This window comes from Sorex fumeus, unplaced genomic scaffold (assembly GCF_029834395.1).
Source record: "Sorex fumeus unplaced genomic scaffold, SorFum_2.1 ptg000035l, whole genome shotgun sequence".
NCBI classification, from domain to species: domain Eukaryota; kingdom Metazoa; phylum Chordata; class Mammalia; order Eulipotyphla; family Soricidae; genus Sorex; species Sorex fumeus.
In genome coordinates this window covers 12,323,155-12,343,334 of record NW_026606092.1, presented here as the reverse complement: position 1 = coordinate 12,343,334, position 20,180 = coordinate 12,323,155, and the positions used below count along the sequence as shown (strand labels likewise).

The following is a 20,180-nucleotide window of genomic DNA, read 5'->3' as shown; positions in this document are numbered from 1 at the left end:
GTCCTCCCATTGTTCATCAATTTGCTCAAACGGGCACCAGTAACGTCTCCATTGTGAGACTTGTTGTTACTGTGTTTGGCATATCGAACATGCACGGGGAGCTTGCAGGCTTTGCATGCGGGCAAGATACTCTCGGTAGCTTGCCGGGCTCTCTGAGAGGGGCGGAGGAACCGAATCCAGGTCTGCTGCGTGCAAGGCAAATGCCCTACCCGCTGTGTGATTGCTCCAGCCCCTGAAAAAATATTACAACTTTTAAAAAGACTCACAAAACAAGAAGATTTTTCTAATTCTCCTCCCTCCCCTTGGTTACTACTGTGATGTGCAGGGGCAGTTCTAATATTTACACATCAGCAGAGCACTGGGAACACTCTCCATGGGAGCACTAGAGTCACGTACTCGAGCCTGTGGGAGCGCACTCTCATGCATAGGAGACAATGAAGGCCCTGAGCTCGGGGCCTCACAAGCCTCGGGCTTACAAGGCACGTGCCAACGGACTGTCTGGGGGCCCTAAGCAAAGGCCCAACTCTTAGTCTGTCCTCAAATATCAGGCTGACTTGCAGATGCGTCCTAAAGAGCAGAAATCAGCATGACACATTAAGAAAATACACAGTACCTTGTACTTTAAAAACTGCCACTCAACCTTTCCAGTCTCTATAAGGGGGAAATCATTCTGTAGGATCTCCTGCCAGAAAAACGGTATCACCAAGGGCCAGTGATACACTTCAAGTGGCAAATCACAGGCCTTCCAGGGATGACCCCGGGATGATTCCCAGCACTGTGGTCACTCCCCGAGTACATAGGAATGTGACTCTGGTGGCTGTGGGGTACCAGCAGCACCAGTGGGCGTGATTACCACCAGGGCCCAATCACTTCCGTGGGGCCCCAATAACGGAATCTACAATTTCCCTACCTACATAGTCAGACTCCATGCAAGAAAAAAAAGGAAAGAAAAAGGAGTATATTTTTACTCTACATAGAAGGAAAAAATTACAAATTGTGGGAAAGATGAGTATCCACCTCTCTTAATATTATTTTCCCTGAATGTACCACTGTATCCATACAAAGATGCTATACACACAATAGAGCACTTTCCAGTTTTTCCCGATACAACTGGTAAGGACTGGCACAGTTCTGGCCCCCAGTGAGTAAATAGAAGGTCATTCTAGGGGCTCAATAACTCCCGAATCTTGGTTCTCTCACCTGCTGGCCATTCAACCTCTCAACCTCGATGTGCTTATCAGCAAAAGGAAGGAAGAATGGTTATTAGAATCCTGAGGGTTCGGTAAAACTGTGCATGAAGAGGACAGAGCCGCAAGCCGATAAACAAGTGTTCAGACACCGAGAGCTACTTTCCTTGAAACCATCCGTCCTCTCCGATTAGCTTCCCCATTCTCACGGCCTGGGTGATAAATGGCAGCACTCGGCATGGCCCTCCGCAGCTAAGAACCTGCGCACCTGAGCTTAAACGATCAAACAGGGGCCTAGTTTTTATTTGGTTACTGTAGTCTCAAGTTCCGTAGGGCCATCTAAGGGTGAGTCTGAAAACTAAAGGATATTTTGTTTTGTTTTGGGGCCGTATCCGGTGGTGCTTAAAGTGCTCAGGGATCACTCCTGGCAGGCTCAAGGAACTATATGGGGTGCCAGGGATTGAACCCATGTCAGCTGCATGCAAGGCAAATGCCCTACCTATGTACTAATCACTCTGGCCCCTGAGGTACATCTAACCCCTGTAATCACACTCAGACTCCGTCAATGAGGCCTCCCCACACCACTTATGCTTAAATAAAACCAATATTTTTTGACTGAACAGACAGAGGCTGCCACTGATGCTATAAAACTAGACTGAATGGCCACATACGTTCTCTCATAACATACGTAACTAATTCTCAAAGGATCTAAGATATGAGGAAATAATTCCTGGAGAACATGGTTATCAATGTTAACCCTCAATTCCCTAAAACGTAGGTGAAACTGTATTGTCTATAAGTAAACCACTTAACACAAGAATCAAAAGCCAATCAACTTTATATTTAAAATTAAACCATAAAATTTAAGTAGAACAAAACTTAGATAATAGCTTTATATTCCCTAAGATTTGACTTACCTGCCTCAGACTCTGTGTTTAAATTAGTTGTAACAAAATTAGATGGGAAGAGTCCTATTCCTCTGTGATTTTCTCCTTTCCACCAATTGGCATCACTGAAAATACAGTGCAAAATTGTCATTTGTTCCTCTGTATTTTAGTACATTGATGTCCACAGAAATAAAATTTAAATTTAGGCTACTTAAGAGAATAAATTCACATCCAACTTTAATTAAAAATAGTTCGACTCAGGCCGGAGAGATAGGACAGGGGCAGCCTTGCGTGTGGCTGACCTACGTCCGATCCCCAACACCCCATGTGGTGCCCAGAGCACCATGAGGAGCGAGTCTTGAGCACAGAGCCAGGAGGAAGTCATGAGCACCACTGAATGTGGCCCCCAAGTAAAAACAAACAAACAACAAAGTTCTTCTTGGTCCAGGGAGCAAGTCCAAACGCTGGAGCACATACATGGACCTGGGTTCAGACCATGGCACCCCATGAACCTCCCTACCCTACCAAGTTCAGCCATTGGCAGTCCTGAGCATGGCTGCCGAGGCACCGTCCAAAGCAGAAAAAAAAGCAATCGTTGTTCTTGAATTTAGTGACAGATAGAGAAAAGCAACATAAAGGCACCCATGTCAAGTTTAAAACCAATTAGTAATTGTTCCTATTTGACCCTGGCTTCAAAGCACGTAACACTGAAATCCACCCTATAATAAACAACCCAGCATCTACCCTTCTGTGCCACATAAAGTGACATAAAGTTTGTGTGGCAATCTTCCTGCCCGTGTATTTTTAAACTTCTCACAATGCCAAATGTTCCCTAAAGCGGATATAGCAATGCATCATCCTCCTTCCCTTTAGCAGCAAGCGAGAAAGCCATGTTCTCTCTGCTAACTGTCCAAGCAATATGATTACCAAGAGAAATCGTATCTCACTGCTGCGCTCATTTGCATTTCCCAAGCATCCATGAGTCTGCGGGCCACTCCAACCGCATCTTCTAGAAAATGCTTACTCATGTTGATATCCATTTTTCTGTTTCCACGGGGTTCTTAGCTCCCTCCCCCCCTCACAAAACTATAAGAGTTCTTTTTATATTCTATATAGTCACTGTTTTCTATACTATTCAAATATCTAGTGGGTATTTTTCCACTGCATCATTTGCTTTTTTCACAGAACTATAGTTCTTTATATTCTCTATATAGTCACTGATTTCTATACCATACATGTACCTATTCTTAGATGGGCACGTGCCTTTTTAAAAAAAAAAAATCTGACTTTATCTGATCCATTTGAGGGCCACAGTAAGCTGCGTGCAAAGAAATTGTCTTATCCCCTGTACCGTTTAGACAAAATTCCGTCCTTGTCTTTTAACGTATGCTTATGGTTTGTTTTATTCTTTGTCCTCCTCAAGTTATCAAATTTAGCAATCTATCCTTTCTGCTAAACATCAAAAAAGAAAGAAGGGGGGAGGGAGGAGAGGGAGGAAGGAAGGGAGGGAGGAGGGAGATCTGTGGACCAGAGCATTACACAGGGGTTAAGGAAGGTGTGAAGCTGTGCTCAGGGCTGACCCCTGACTCTGCACTCAGGAATCACGCCCCCACAGGGCTCAGGAGAGTCTATGTGAAGCTGGGGATTGAACCCAGGTCAGCTGCAAGTGAGGAAAGTGCCTTATCCACTGAAATTTCTCTCCAGCCCTGTATATTAATTTTTCTATGAATTTATGATGGCCTATCTTTCAAACAGCAAGCTGCTACCTGTTCATAAGCCTTTTCTGGCTAAGTACTTATTTACTTCAGTTTGCTAATGTGTCATAATACCTGGAAGATGATGTCCCCACATTAATATTACAATTTATCTTAAGGTTCTTCGGTTTCGGAAAAAAAGTCCTGTGGGAGGTTTGGTGAGACAGTTCAGGATTTAAGGTCAACCCTGGTTTGACTGTCAGGAATGACACTTGAGTACAAAGCAGGACCAGCTCCTGGGCGCTCTGTGGTATGGTACGGCTTCAAAACTAAAAAGCCCTTTTTTGACATTAATTAGAAATGCACAAAGTTTATGCAATAATACTAAAAAAAAAACACCAAATGTTTATATTACCAAGATTTCTTTATCATGAATAGGGTATTTCTCTATTCATCGATTTCTTTTCCTTTATATATTTAAAAGAACTTTAAAATTTTTTGTAGTGCCTGGTAATTTGGGGACCATTTATAATTCTTGCTACCAGTGAGAATGATACCTTTTTGAAATTACATTTCTAAAAAATCTGATTAGAGTTTATTACTGTATTTTGAACCTGTATCCAACAATCTTGATTAAACTCTTATCAACAGCTATGTTTGTCCATTATTCTCTTGGATTTTCTACAAGGACAATCATAAAGTTAAAAAATAATTATAATTTTTGTCTAATCTTTTCCAGACATTTTACTTGGTGAGCAGGCATAATTAAAGATGAATTTCTTTGGTGTCTGGTTTTTGTGGTGCTGGGGATTAAATCTCAGCCTTAAAGAGGAATTTTATTATCTGAATCCACTTCTGTGATTCTGAAATATCATACGGCTTTACAAGTACCAAAAATATAAAATTATCTATTATCCAAATTATGAAACCCAGAAACTAATCTCTGTACTGACACTTCCAAGACATTGTAGCTGCTGGCATCTACACGGAACGAGAAATTCTGGTCCTCTTACACACATACATTAAAGTTAGTTTCCATTTCACCAAGGAAGGCAGAACTCAAAGGAATGTTCATATAAAAACAGAACCCTGTGAAATGGATACATGGGTTTTATTAGAACCTAGCAACGATTTCAGTGGTCTGGGGCTGCACGGCAGAAGTCACGCACAGTCTTCCACATGTGAGCCCTGGCCTCTACCCCCTAGCACTGTGAAATAGACAGAACAAAATAAAAGAGACACAGTTACATCCAACTACAGTTAGTGGTCCTAATCAAGTGTGTAATTCTCCCTCCAATCACTGCTGCAACTCCTTGATCAAATCGAAGCGCAAACAAAACCATGACCTGTCACCCCCAGGGCACGACGATACCTTTCCAGGACTGATTAGGCTCTGACAGTCCCTCCGCTGTCACCAAGTAATTGCACGAAATGTTGGTCGATTTAAAATTTCTAAATTAAGGTAATCTGGCATGGTGAGTCTTCACAAGCCGTTTGATAATTAAGAAATTTTTTTTTTAATGCAGTGTTTATATCTGGGGCTTTTTATAGTACGAACGAAAGCCAGCTGAGTGAAAACTAATGTGGGTCTAAGAGACATGAACTTTTTACCTTCCGCAAATGGATGATTGAGTTAACATTTCTGAAAGCCAAGTAAAGAGGGGATAGTGACATCCGGTTAAGCATGAATTACAAGAATTAAGACACAGGGTTAGCCCTGCGCCAAGCACACTCTCCTTAACCCCTACACTATCTCTCCAGCTCCCGGTATGTGAAATTTTCACTGAAGCACTTTTCATTTCCATAGGATATAGACCACCGCTGAAAATAGTTCTGTATCAATCTAAGCTATTTAATGACTTTGTGCTTCAATTAGACATCACTGAGACATGTGCAGTGCAATAATGTAATCTTTTCTGGCGGCAAGTCAGCAGACTCTACTACATGTAAAGCCACACATATACCAAATGACATCAAGAATTCACAATAGTCACAAAAGAAAAGTCAGAGGAAAATTAAGTTATCACACCCCAAAGAAGATTGGAGCACACCCACGCAGACAGGGGGTGGAGGACCTGTGCCATGGGTGAGAACTCTACCTTGTTGGGCAGCAATCTATTTTAGACACTTTTCCCCCTGCTTAGGGTTGGGGCCACACCCTGCCGTGTTCTGGGGCTACTTCTGGTTCTATGTTCGGGGGCACATGCAACGCTGAGGGACTGAACCTGGGCATCCTGCAGGCAAAGCAAAAGCTCCACCCTGTTGTGCAATCACCAAGCCCTCACCCAGCACCGCCCCACCCCCGCCACCTGGAACAATTTTCTGATTAATTTCCTTTTAGAAGTGCTCAGAATCTCACAGCAAAAGGCACTCCTTTTGTGGCTTTGCTCCTGTTTATTTTACACACCCTTTTAATGTGTTAGAGTTGCGGGTGACAGTCAAAAGCATAAACTCCAGTTCCTTTGTAAATATTCTCATTAAAACCCCCTTCAGCAGCCTGACATTATGAGCTGTCAGTTATCAGGGTCCACATCTCCTTGTCACCTTGATTTTCATTTACTTTCCCTTTAGGGGTCACCTGTTCCACACCAAAGGATTATTTTAAAACAAAAAAAACACACAAAAAAAAAACACCTTTAAGAAATCTAAGTGGGGGCTGGAGCAATAGCACAACAGGGAGGGTGTTTGCCTTGCACACAGTCAACCCTGGTTCGATTCCCAGCATCCCATATGGTCCCCTGAGCACCACCAGGGGTAATTCCTGAGTGCAGAGCCAGGAGTAAACCCTGTGCATCACCGGGTGTGACCCAAAAATCAAAATATATATATGTGAACACAGTGCACAGGAGCTACCCGGGCCTTATCTAGCAGGTAACCAGGGGTCCATGGAATGCCAGGGAGGGAACCCAGGACCACACTCGACCCCATCAGCCCAAGTCTCAATTTCCTGAAAAACCTTTCCTGCCCCATCCAAATCAAATTTAACCTGAAATGGACACCCTAGGCAAGACTGTTCCCAGACGCCCACACCAGATGGTGATCTATTCTCTCCCAGGCCCCCAGCTTTCCCTCTCTCGTGATACTTACAATCTGCATTTCATACAAAGATCTGTAGAATAAAGTAAACACTCTTACTTTAACCTTTTTTGAGGTCAGAACAGTCATGTCTTTACTTAATACCGAGGATCAAACCCAGGACCCTCGTAATGTGAAGCATGTACATACAACAGGCTTGCAGCCTCGCCCCTTCAATTTGTAACATTAGCAGAACCTACTTTTTCTCAACAAATATTTGCTGCAGAAAACAACCATTTTTGTATTAACCCTTTTTAGAGGGGGTTGGAGGGGAGGGTGAATACCCAGCAGAAGACCGGGTTTACTCCTGATTCTGTACTCAGGGATCACCCAGGCAGTGCCATGGACTGAACCACCTACATGTTCAAAAGGACACTAATGCAGCACTAATAAGTTATTTATAATGGTACCAAATATATCTGCAATCTCTGTTCTTAGTAACAAGCAGTTAAGTCTAGCTCATGTAAATTTCACCAATATCTTTTAAAGCAGGGGGCAGAACTGAGCCCAATATAGACAGATTTCATGACAAGTTCAAATGATTGTGGCAGTCCTTGTGGGGGCACAGAAGCAGTTAAGAGCTGGGGAGGAGCCAAGCGTGGCTCTCAGCTGCTCAAATCAAAGGCATTGTACTGTACTGCACTGTTCTCCCACTGTTCGTTGATTAGCTCGAGCGGGCATCAGTAATGTCTCCATTGTGAGACTTATTGTTTCTGTTTTTGGTATATCAAATATGCCACGGGGAGCTTGCCAGGCTCTACTGTGCAGGCGGGATACTCAAAGATAGCTTGCCAGGCTCTCCGAGAGGGACTGAGGAATTGAACCTGGGTTGGCCACGTGCAAGGCAAATGCCCTACCCGCTGTGCTACTGCTCCAGCCCAATCATAGGCAACACAGCAACAGTTCTTCTTATAGTGTTTCTGCCAATACTTTACATATGCACAATTCTGAAGGCAAATGCACTCAGATAACTCAGTATTTACATGTTTCCCAATTGAAATGATCAACATTCTTATTACATCTCTAATCTAAGATTTACTACTTTACTCATTTAATAAATAATAAGAAACCATATTACTTTACTCATTTAATAAATAAGAAACAATACTACTCTACTCAATAAATAATAATAAACTCCTATTACTTATTCGTTCATTTTAGAGAAAAATAATTCAGGTTGGAAGAGGGTCAATTACAATTTAAATACATAAATAACTGGATATCCAACATTCTGAATGGACGAACAAACACTAACATCAAAGTATTTCAGAGATTAAAAATGAAAACATACCTGTCATCCAAAACAATAATAATTTCACCGTGTTTGAAGGTGAGTTCATTATCCTCAACAGCTTCAAAATCATACAAAGCTCTCACTTTTCTTACAGCTTTATTATTTAACTGAATTTCTGAAGGTGGATGTAGAGATTTTGTTTCTGTGTGCTGCTGTTGCTTCTGTTCTTGCAGTGACAATTCAATAGCTAGTTTGAAACATCAAAACGCAAAACAGGATAGGCACAATTAATACTGATTACATTTAAAGTAGAAAAGGATATTACAAAACAATGTAATATTCAGTAAGAATAAACCAAGGATTTTAATTGTACAGTTAAATGCAAAACACAAGCTAACTTTCTTAGGGGGGTAGAGGGAACAGAGAATCACGACTCTTTTTTTTAAATAAAGTTTTGCTCATTCCTTATTATCACAGTCTGCCATATACAGCAGCTATTATTTTTAAAGCAAACAGATTGTGACATTATAATATGGGTAGTTTTCCATATAGGACAAGCCGTGAACATATTTCTCTGCTTGACTCACAATGCTGGCATTAAAGAAAAGGTGAAATGTACTCTCTCCAAAGGTAGAACATTAAATACAGATTACTGACAAGGATTAGAAGTCAAATTCATCACATCAATTGCTTTTCGAATCTGTCCTACCATATGAGTTTTTAGATTTGAGGTAAAGCACTAAAGCATCCCCAACTTCATTATAATTTTTGTTTCCATAAACTGTTCTGACAAGGATGCTTAAACACACTACACTGCATGGGCACAACCGTTTACCTTTAGCTATATCTTCGTCTTCTTTGTTTTTGTTTGATGCTGTCCCGTTCTTGGCAGCAGCTGGGGCTGTCTGTAAATGTATGAGCAAAGTGAGCACAACTGCCCTCTTAAGGAAAACACAAGGTCTACTTACTTTACTTTATGATCACTCACACACGCTCATTAAAAAAAAAATCCTCTGTAACTCATGAGTCTCATTTATGAGTGAAGAGCTTCATAAAGACTTTAGTTATTTTCAAATAAACAAACCAAACACCACCATTTTCCAGAAAATGTTAGAACGCACAGAAGGACATGAACTGGCTCATAGTACAAGTCCATCTTAGTCCCTGACCCAGAGCTGGGTCTAAATACAGGTCTTTCCTGATGGGACCTTCTGCGGCCAACGGTCCAAGAGGTTCTATTCAGGTAAGAGACACTGCAGGCGTGGAGCAAGAGGGGATGTGCTGGGGGCTGGAGCAATAGCACAGCGGGTAGGGCGTTTGCCTTGCATGCGGACAACCCGGGTTCGATTCCCAGCATCCCATATGGTCCCCCGAGCACTGCCAGGAGTGGTTCCTGAGTGCAAAGCCAGGAGTAACCCCTGAGCATTGCCGGGTGTGACCCAAAAATCAATCAATCAATAAATAAATAAATGAGAAAAAGAGGGGATGTGCCAGCAACGAGGCTCTGATAATGACTGAAGTGAAGAGGGAGGACCTGGTGGTCCATAGGACGCCGATGGCTCTTCACACATCCCAGAGGACCAAGACACGGTCACCTTCCAGATGAATAGCACACAAGAGATGCCTGAGACTCTAAACCATCAACCAGTGGTTGCAAAGATTTCAAAGAATGACATGCAGGAAGGACAGAACAGGAAAGAGCTTGCTTTCCATCACTCAAGACTTTTCTTCTCACATTCTACCTTATACCTCAGGCCTACTCAGCTTTAAAGACTATTTTTTTGTCTCTGTAGTCTACCGTGACAATTTAAAAAAAATAAAATTTGTATTCTTCCTTGTCTCTTTCCCTATTCTAATGTTAAAGTGGAGGACAAGAGGCAGTGAAAACAAGATAAGCCTTGGGGCTGAGTCTATACAGTACAGTGGGCAGGGCACTTACCTTGCAGGCAGCCCACACGGGTTCAACCCCTCACACCCCACATGATCCCCCCTGCCCAATACCTCTACCCCAGCCACTGCCACACTCTCCAGGAGTGATCCCCGAGCATAGAGGCAGATGTAAACTCTGAGGATTGCCAGGTGTGGCGAGAAACAAACAAACAGAAAAGCAGGTGTTGACATTTCTAGTTCCATGCATGTACCTGTGTTATTCCTCCCACAATGTGACCACTCTCTCCTCCTTACCTGTGAGATGCACCTGAAATTCTAGCTCTTTACCATCTCGGTCTATAGTTACTTTGCTCCTAGCATCTGGCCTTTCCATCCCTTGTCCATTCGTCAGTTATAACTTTTTCATCGGTATATGGTTACCTTCCAAATCTTTATAATCGTACTACAAATTCCTATGCTGGAAAACTATTCACTATGAGTTCCTTGCATATAAACTCTCTCTCAAACATCTCTGCCTTCTGCTTGACTCTAAGGTTCGAGGAACATGGCCCATATTATCTAAGGCCAACTCCCTTCTCAAAGTTCAGAGAGGCAGAGAAAATCCCAATAGTTAAAACGCCTAGCAAATATAAGGCATGGTTCTTGCCAGGCACTGTGAAACAGAGGCAGGAAATCATGAGCAAACATGGTACTTAGCTTAGACATAAGAGGCATGCCATCCAAGAGTACAAGGATACAAACACGCCACTTGAGGGCACTGGGGGATATGACACGGAGGGTGAAATATCTGTGGTGGAGGGAAGTATTCAACCAGGAGGAAGTGGTGGGGCTGAAAAGTGATAAAGTGTGTGTCTGAGATCCTATCAGCAGCAGTACTGTAAACCACAATGCAAAACCTCATTTTTTAAAAAAAAAAAAAAAAGACTCTTGGGGGCTGGAGCGAAAGCACAGCAGGTAGGGCGTTTGCCTTTCACGCGGCCGACCCAGGTTCGATTCCCAGCATCCCATATGGTCCCCTGCACACTGCCAGGAGTAATTCCTGAGTGCAGAGCCAGGAGTAACCCCTGTGAATCACCAGGTGTGATCCAAAAAGCAAAAAAAAAAAAGACTCCTATAGCAGCAGATTGGTGGGTGGGAGGCAAATGATGTTGCAGGTGAGGGGACACTGGCGGAGGGAAGTGGACACTGGTGAAGGAACTGGTATTGAAACTTTGTATGCCCGAAACCCAATCATAGAAAAACTTTGTAATCTCACAGTGACAGTGGGTAGGGCATTTGCCTTGCATGCTGCCTATGTGTGTTTGATCCCTGGTACCCGATATGGTCTCTCAATCCTTGCCAGGAGCAATTCCTGAGTGCAGAGCGATGAGCAAGTCCTGAGCATCACCAACTGTGGCCCTAAAACCAAAAAAAACAAGAGCTCTGGGTCAACCCTGGGGATAAATGATGAATGAGTCTCTTACCTGAGATCCTGCCGGAGGAAAAGTGATTCCTTCTTCTTTCATTGATTTAATAGTTGCAGATATTAGACTGAACTGTGGATCTTTCTGAAATTCTTCTGACCACTCCACCATTAAAGATTTTAGTTGTTCACAAACTTTAGGATGAGCCTTTGAAAGAAAAGACAAAAAAAGAAAACTATAGCTTAAGTAAACATTTTACTTAGTCGAAAGAGCCAAAACTATCAAAATTCTCAGCTTATAAGAATCTCAAGAAAATTTCAGCACTCCCTAGCAGAATCTGATTCGATGTCTGTTTACATATTAAGATATCAACAGTTTCTAACAAATTGTGACATGACAGTCTCTAAATCTAACTAAAATAAATCTTCTGTTTTCAATTTTTTAATTTTCTCACTATTCTGAAAATCAGATCGATTTTTTAGGTGCTGCCTAGACTAGGTGCTACTTCTTACAACATCTAGTCTAAAGTTTTGTGATTTTTGATGCTAGTAGAATGAGAATAATGCTTCTGAGTTTTTATCCCAAAAGAATCAATAACAACCACCGTAAGGTGAAAATCCTTAAAATAAAGGCCCTTCACTCCACATCTCTATTAGAATCAGCACAAAATGGTCACGTCCTCCCGTTGTTCATCGATTTGCTCCAGCAGGCCCAGTAACGTCTCCTCCGTGAGACTTGTTGTTACTGTGTTTGGCATATTGAATATGTCACGGGTAGCTTGCCAGGCTCTGCCGTGCGGGCGAAATACTCTCGGTAGCTTGCCGGGCTCTCCGAGAGGGGTGGAGGAATCGAACTCGGGTCAGCCATGTTGGCTGCATGCAAGGCAAATGCCCTACGCGCTGTGCTACAAAATGGTGGATAGTCTAAACTAAAATCTGAGCCTTAATAACACCCAAAGGGAAAGAGAGTCAGAGAGAATGGGCCTGCCACAAAGGCAGGGGGGCAAGAAAGGGTGGGGGTGGGTAAGAATGATACTGGAAACATCGTTGGTGGAGAATGGGCACTGGTGGAGGGATGGGTATTCAATCATTATATAACAGATGTAATCCTGAAAGTTTGCAAGTCTTTAACTGTATCTCGTGGTGCTTCATTAAAAAATAATAATAATAATAAAAATTTAAAAATCTGAGCCACAGTAAATTTACTGTCTAAGTTGCAAGACCATGGCAATTTAATACTAAGTTCAATTTCTTCATCTACAAAATAGAAATAACAAAGAATAACTTTTGGAGTCGTTAAGAGCATTAAGCAAGACTGGATATGCAAAGTGCTTAAAATAGTTATCAGTAGTTGACATATAAATGAGAAGATAAAGAGGTTCTAAATTTAAAAAAATAATTTTAAATAGTTAAATCACATCAAATTTATAGATTTTATAAAATATATAATAAAACAGAAGTTTGTAACCATAAAACAAAGTAATACCTTTTGGCATCTATCCCTCAAACACAAAAATTTTAATTCAAAACAAACCTATGTTCATCACCACACAAAGTACACGAGCTAGGATATGAAAACAATGTAAATGCCCAACTAAGGAAAAGCTGTGGTAAACGCACACAATGGAATATTATGCAGCTCCAATAAAGAACAAGATCAAGCAATCTGCAGCAACATGAAAGGAACTATAGAATATCATGCTGAGTGGAGTCGGTCAGAAGGAAAAGCATAGATACAGAATGATCTCTTTCAAATGTCGGACTTAGAGCTACACAGCAAGGCAGCAACAAAGGGCCAAAGGCAACCTAATGGGACAACAGATCCACACAGCTGAGTTTGGTGGTGGTGGTGGTGGTGGTGGTGGTGGTGGTGGTGGTGGTGGTGAGGGTCGTTCAAAAGTTGAGAGGCAGGAGTAGAAGAGGAAGGTGGGGACACTGGTAACCAGGGTGGTGTTGGAAGCATGACCACGGGAAACGATCAATAGCACTGTAAAGCACAGAACCTCAATCCCCAAAAAAAAAGTTTTAAAAACGAAAGTAAATAATAAAAGTTGGCTAGTATAATATATATTTAAGACAACAGTTTATTTTTTAGTTACTTAAATTTCTTCTTTTTTTTAAACTTACCTTGTTTTTTATCACAGCTCGTACTTCTGTTGCAAAATCTCGGGAACATACTTCTAAATGAAATATCTTTCCGCAGTTTGCCACACAAGCCCCAAGAAGCTATATTCAAGATAAAAAACCAATATGCAAATGTTGGTATTAACCGACTGAAACAGATGCATATTTAAACTTTGGGTCAAATAATAATATGACTTTGACTTACAGTTAACGCCTGTAGAGCAACATGAGGAACCTTATGATTTACCCTTTTCATTATGGCTTTTAGACAATCTTTAGCTCTGAGGGAAAAAATGAAGAAAGTTAAGTATTCAGAATTTCAATTCAAATATTCAAAATGTAAGGCATTTAAAAATATTTTAAGTAACTTTACACTGAAAAATAAAATCCTATTATGATTTTACACAATCATTTGCTGCTCAGATTAACAGAGCTTTAAAAAAAAAAGCATGCTTCAAAGATTTGTATATCACAATAACAAGAGATAGGGCTGGAGAGATAGAAGTGTTTAAGGATCTTGCCTGTACACAGCTGACCCAGCTAAGCCCCAGTACCACAGATGGTCCCTTGCACACAACCTGGAGTGATACATGAGCAGAGAACCAGGAGTTTGCCCTGAACACCATGGGGTGTGGCTCCAAATCCAAAAATAAATAAAAACAAAGCATTTCAAAAAGACCAACCCAAAAAAAAAAAAAAAAAAGACCAACCCACACAAAAGAACTGTATCATATAAATTATTCTTGCATTTTGTTAACAAACCTAGCTTTCAAAGAAAAACACACACACACAAGCTAGATACAATTTCTTATGTTTTAAGACTAGGACTGGAAAGATAGGACAGCATCTTAGCTGCTGTCCTTGCACACGGCCAAACTGGGTTAGATTCCCAGCACAACATATGGTCCTCTGATCACAAAACCAGGAGTTATCCATGAACACAGAGCCGGCAAAAAGTCCTGAGCACCTCCAAGTGCTCAAAACAAACCACAAACTTCACCTACAACCAACCAACCATTAAAATTTTAAGTCTAAATATAACCGAATGGGAAGACAAGATGGGGTTGTATCACATTAAGAAGATTCTGCACTGCAATATAAATGATAACCAAAATAAAAAGACACCCCGTAGTGGCTTGAATAGGTGGGAGGGAAACTGGTGACTCTGGTGCTGGAAAATTACACTGGTGAAGGGATGGACGCTGGAACACTATATGACTGAAACGCAATCATGAACAATTTTGTGATGTTCTATCTCATGGCGATTCACTAAAAATTAAAAAATAAATTAATTAAAAGACACCCTATAGTCTGGGAAAAATATTTGCCCATCACTCATCTTGCACGTGGCTGACCCAGATTTGATTCCCAGCATCCCATATGGTCTCCTGAGCACCGCCAGGAGTAAATCCTGAGTGCATGAGCCAGGACTAACCCCTGTGCAACACCGGGTATGACCCAAAAGGAAAAGAAAAAAAAACTTAGCAAGAAAAAAAATCAACCCCATCCAAAACATAGAAGAGATGAATATAAATGACCAACAGGTAAATGAAAAACAAAATTTTTAAGTCAGAGCCATGAATTAAAACCTCACACCAGTGAGGCTGGCACACACCACAAAGAACAAAAATAACCAATGTTGGCGTAGATACAGAGGAAATGGCACCCTCATCCACAGCTGGTGGGAAGGTCACCTGGGCCAATTGTTTTGGAAAACAATATGAACACTTCTCAAAAATCTAAGAACTGAGCTTTCATATGACCTAGTAATTTCACTTCCGGGCATCTGTTAAGAACCCAACAACTCCATTCAGAAACAACATATGTGCTCCTATGTTCATTGTAGCACTAATCAAAATAGCCAGATTCTGACAACAACCCAAGTGTCCAAGAACGGATGATCGGATAAAGGAACTGTGGTACACATACACAGCAGAATACTACTTGGCTGTAAGACGAAACCATGTAATTTGCCACTATGTAGGTGGAACTGGAAGCTACCATGTTGAGCGCAGTCACCCAGAAGGAGAGAGACATATACAGAACAATCTCTCTCACAGTAAGGGGATAACAAATGGCCTCAAACAACGGAATCTGTAAACAGAGCTACAGAACTTAGCTAACCACGGTGGGGAAACTGGCTGGAGTGGGAATGGGGGAAACTTTCGTTGAAATGTCCCATGCATGAGACTCTCTCCTTGAAAGTACTTTTAAATCCAGTGACTAAAAAAAAAAAAAAATCAAGTAGGGGCTGAGGCGATAGCATAGGGGTAGGGTATTTGCGTTGCATGCAGCTGTCCCAGGTCCAAGCCCTGGTACCCCATACAGTCCCCCAATGTCCTCCTTACTCCCTGAGCTCAGAGCCTGGAGTAAGTGCTGAGTGCCTCCAGGTGGGACCCCAAAACAAAATGAAACAAAAAGTAAACAGACATGTGAATGCTGGACTTTCAAAAGTGATATTAAAACAATGCTCTTATCAGTCTTCGAAACTTCTAAAGTATGAACCATTCAGCTTAAGCTTTTGAGGGGGCCTTCCCAAGCAGGGCTGGGAGTGGGCAGGGAGCCACTGCCAGCTACACTAGAACCACATGGCTCAAGGCTAGGGCCCACAGAGAGGGGTGCTGCTCAGGTCTTGCCGTGCCAAGCCTCTCCAGAGCTGCACCTGGTGGTGTGTAGGGTGTCGCTTGTGCATTCCAGGCATGTGCTGTGCCCTTATCCCCTGAGCTATCTGCCCCAGCCCCTGTGGCCTTTTAAAACCCGCTTTTTCTCATGATGATGCTACCTGCCATTTGTATTGATCCACCTATTATTAAAAGACTCACGTGGGGCCTACAGCTTCCAGGAGCTGGAGCACACGCTCTGCACGCTGGAATCCCAGCTATGATGCCAGCCCCAAGCAGAGGACAGACCCAGGCATGGTTCCCAGGTGTGGCCCCACAACAGCAAACACACAGGTCTAACTCCCAGGTCTATTTACTCTTCAATGTGTGCAGATTCTAGTCAGGCTTTAAGTATGTATTTCAGTAGATCTAAGTTTCCACTTGAGCCCTTTTCCATTTGTTCTACTGGATAAGGTTAATCACACAACACAGCCACCAGGATATCTCCACTTTTATCCCTAAAATGGAAAGATTGATATCCCATTTTTTTTCAAAGTTATATCAAGAAAAAAAAGATATATTATTACTCTCTGAGGCAATCTCTGGGCATAACTGGGAAACTTACCCATTAGGAGTACTTCCAACTTTGTCACATATGTCCAAAATAAGACTCCAATTTTCTGTCGTGTTATACTCATTTGTAGCTTTTTCTGTAAGATACCACACGAAAATTAGGACTAGTCTTATATAACATTAGAATATGAAAGAAGAAAAGACACTTAAGATGCCCTATCTTTCTCTGGCCAAAAATAAGAGCTATGATAAAATTTCAGAAGATAAGAGTACCTTTAACAATTTTAATTTAAATTTATTTCATTAAATGAATTAATGTTCTGAGGCACACCAATAAAATAACATAAAAGTATGCAATACAAATCACAGTATCACTGTCCTCCCGTTGTTCATCAATTTGCTCGAGCGGGCCCAGTAAATGTCTCCATTTCGAGACTTGTTGTTACTGTGTTTGGCATATTGAATACATCATAGGTAGCTTGCCAGGCTTTGCCGTGCAGGCAAGATACTCTCGGTAGCTTGCTGGACTCTCCAAGAGGGGTGGAGGAATTGAACCTGGCTTGGCCGGACTGGCTGTGCACAAGGCAAAGGCCCTACCGCTGTGCTATCGCTCCAGCCCATGCAATACAAATAGTTACAAATTATTCATAATCTCGGCATATTCTAATTTGAAAGTTTATAAAATGTTATAAGGAAATGTGGACTACACTGTTCCTCAAAGTACTGGTTTTATGAGCAAAAAGGAAAATTAATAAAGTAAATTCATCCAATGAAATATGAAAGTGAATTATAGCAAACTAAATGTACCAAAAAATGCATAAATGTCCAAATGCTTTTTTTTTCCGCTTTGGCTTATGCTAAGTTTAAAAGGCTAATAGAATACTTAACATTTACATGAGCATTTTAAACACTTTTCTGAAGTATAAATCATATACCAAAATGTTTCACCCATTCGAGTCTATAATTCGGTGTTTCTATCCACATCCACAAAGTTGGGCAAGTAACACTACTAATTTATCTACATTAATCTCTTACTTTATTTCAACTTATTTCATTTCTGTAGTACAGGAGACTGGCCCATGCAGCCCTACAATGAGCAACATCTCAACTGAGAATCAGACTTCTAAAGAAATCAAAGGGGGCTGGAGCGATAGCACTGCAGGTGGGGCATTTGCCTTGCACGCCCTGGGTGCGATTCCCAGCATCCCATCCCACCCTGTACATCGCCAGGTGTGACCCAAAAAAAGAAAAAAAGAAAAAAATCCTAGGAACCTTTCAGTATCGATATTGCAAACCACAATGCCCAAAAAAGGGGAGGAGGAGAGGGGGGAGGGAGGGAGGGAGAAAGAGAGAGAGAGAGAGAGAGAGAGAGAGAGAGAGAGAGAGAGAGAGAGAGACCCAAAAAAAGAAAAAAAGAAAAAATCCTAGGAACCTTTCAGTATCGATATTGCAAACCACAATGCCCAAAAAAAGGGGAGGAGGAGAGGGGGGTGGGGGGGAGGGAGAAAGAAAGAGAGAGAGAGAGAGAGAGAGAGAGAGAGAGAGAGAGAGAGAGAGAGAGAAGAAAAGCATTATCAAAGAGGCAGGCAGGGGGTGGGGAGTGGGAGGTGATGGGGGGGAACCTGAGGATACTGGTGCTGGAAAATGTACTCAGGTGGAGGGATAGGTGTTAGAATACTGTATGACTAAGATTCAATCATGAATGGCTTTGTAATGCTCTAAAAAATTTAAATTTAAATTTAAGAGTGAGAGAGAGAGAGATAGGGGCTGCAATGAGGCCAACTCCAATTTGATCCCCTCCACCACATAGGATCCCCAAAGCAACACCAGGAGTGATGTCTGAGCAGAAAACCAGGAATAAGCCCTGAGCTTATGGGGAGACTGGTCAGAGGTTTGGCTCAAAAAACAAAAAGGGACGCCCATACCCAGCCGCAGCATTGCTGTTCCCGCCCCCACACTCCCAGCTTGGAAAGACCAACAATCTACTTTCTCTTGAATTAGTCTCCAAGGGACATAGGACTTTTCATAGAAACAGAATATTACATGATGTCATGCTCTATGGCATACAATACATGGCCCTGTTAGAACTACTTTCGTTTAGCTTTCAGAGTTCACTTATAGCCACAGTCACATCACTTCTTTCTTGTTGTTAAACAGTTGATTGGATAAATAAACATTTTATTTACTCATTACTCAGCAGCTGATACTTATCTGGATTTATTTTTTGGCCAATATGGGTAATGCAATGCTGCTATGAATATCAGTAATGTGTGTGTGTGTGTATGTGTTTATGGCTATGTTTTTACGTCTCTTTGACTATGTAGAAATGCTAAATCACATGGCAACTATATGTTTAATTTTTGATGGGGAGACTGGTCACAGGTTTTTGAAAGATTTTATAGGCCAGGGATATAGCTCCAAGGGTGCATGCTTTGCATGAGGGAACCCTGGGTTCCATCCCTGGCACCACACAGTCCCCTGAGTCCCAGTGAAGTTCAGACCTAGAAATAACCCCCAAGCACTGCTTCATGTAACTCAAAAAAAAAAAACCCCAAATAAATAAATGCAGAATTTAACATTACTTTTGTTTTGTTTAGGGGGCAACACCTGGCTGTGCTCAGGGTTTACTCCAGGCTCTGTGCTCAGGGATTACTCCTGATGGGGTGGGCTCATGAGCCAGGAATCAAATTGGGGCAGCTGCAGCAGGACCTTAACCCTTGTACTACCTCTCTGGTCCAGAATTTAACATTCTTACCAGCAATACATAAATGCTGCACATGAAGTTCTAGAACATCTGAAAATACAGAATATTCTTTAGGGATGCACAGACAAAAGTAAAAATAACATGCATTTAAAAAATCCAAATGGAAGTGGATCAAAACGAGGTACTTTATAAAGTTTTGTTTATTAAATCTAACTGTGGATATTTAGAAGTTCTTATTCTACAGTCAGTTATCTCTTTTTTTTTTGCCTTGATTCCATGATCAATATAAATATCAAAAAATACATTTTTGCCCTTCAATGGATCACTGAATAAGAAGTTGCATATACTCACTGGAATACTTAGTTATTAAAAAAGACAAAGTTGTGCCTTTTAAGATAACACCCTTTTTGGAGGATCCTCCCAGGAGGGGAGATGCAGGTTGAAAGTAGACTGGACTGAACATGTTCGCCACTCAATGCCTCTTTTGCTGATCACAACACCCAGGAGGAGAGAGAGAACAAAAGGGAATGCCCTGCCACAGTGGCAGGGGGGGATGGGGGGATGGGAGGATGGGGGGGGAGGGATATTATCCTGGTGGTGGAAAATGGGCACTGGTGGAGGGATGGGTATTTGATCGTGGTATGACCGAGATCCAAGCACAAAAATTTGTAAATCTACAACTGTACCTCATGGTGTTTCACTAATAATAAAATATATATATATATATACATATATAAGCACACAAAACTCAAAAAAAAAAGATAACACCCTTTTTAAAAAAAATTTTAAAAATTAAAAAAATAAAAAGAT

The 20,180-nt window shown here is 41.6% G+C and overlaps 1 protein-coding gene across 2 annotated transcripts in view; it reads right to left on the bottom strand.

Moving 5' to 3' along the window:
* The window catches only part of STAM2 (signal transducing adaptor molecule 2), a 67,785-nt gene that overhangs the window by 25,508 nt on the left and 22,097 nt on the right, over positions 1-20,180 (bottom strand). For both annotated transcript variants that reach the window (XM_056117642.1, XM_056117641.1), the window contains exons 2-8: positions 16,719-16,803; positions 13,699-13,774; positions 13,497-13,595; positions 11,431-11,577; positions 8,913-8,982; positions 8,135-8,324; positions 2,105-2,199 (exon numbers count right to left, since the gene is read on the bottom strand). In XM_056117642.1, the coding sequence (XP_055973617.1) occupies positions 2,105-2,199; positions 8,135-8,324; positions 8,913-8,982; positions 11,431-11,577; positions 13,497-13,595; positions 13,699-13,774; positions 16,719-16,803 (762 nt within the window). The remainder of the gene's footprint in view (positions 1-2,104; positions 2,200-8,134; positions 8,325-8,912; positions 8,983-11,430; positions 11,578-13,496; positions 13,596-13,698; positions 13,775-16,718; positions 16,804-20,180) is intronic.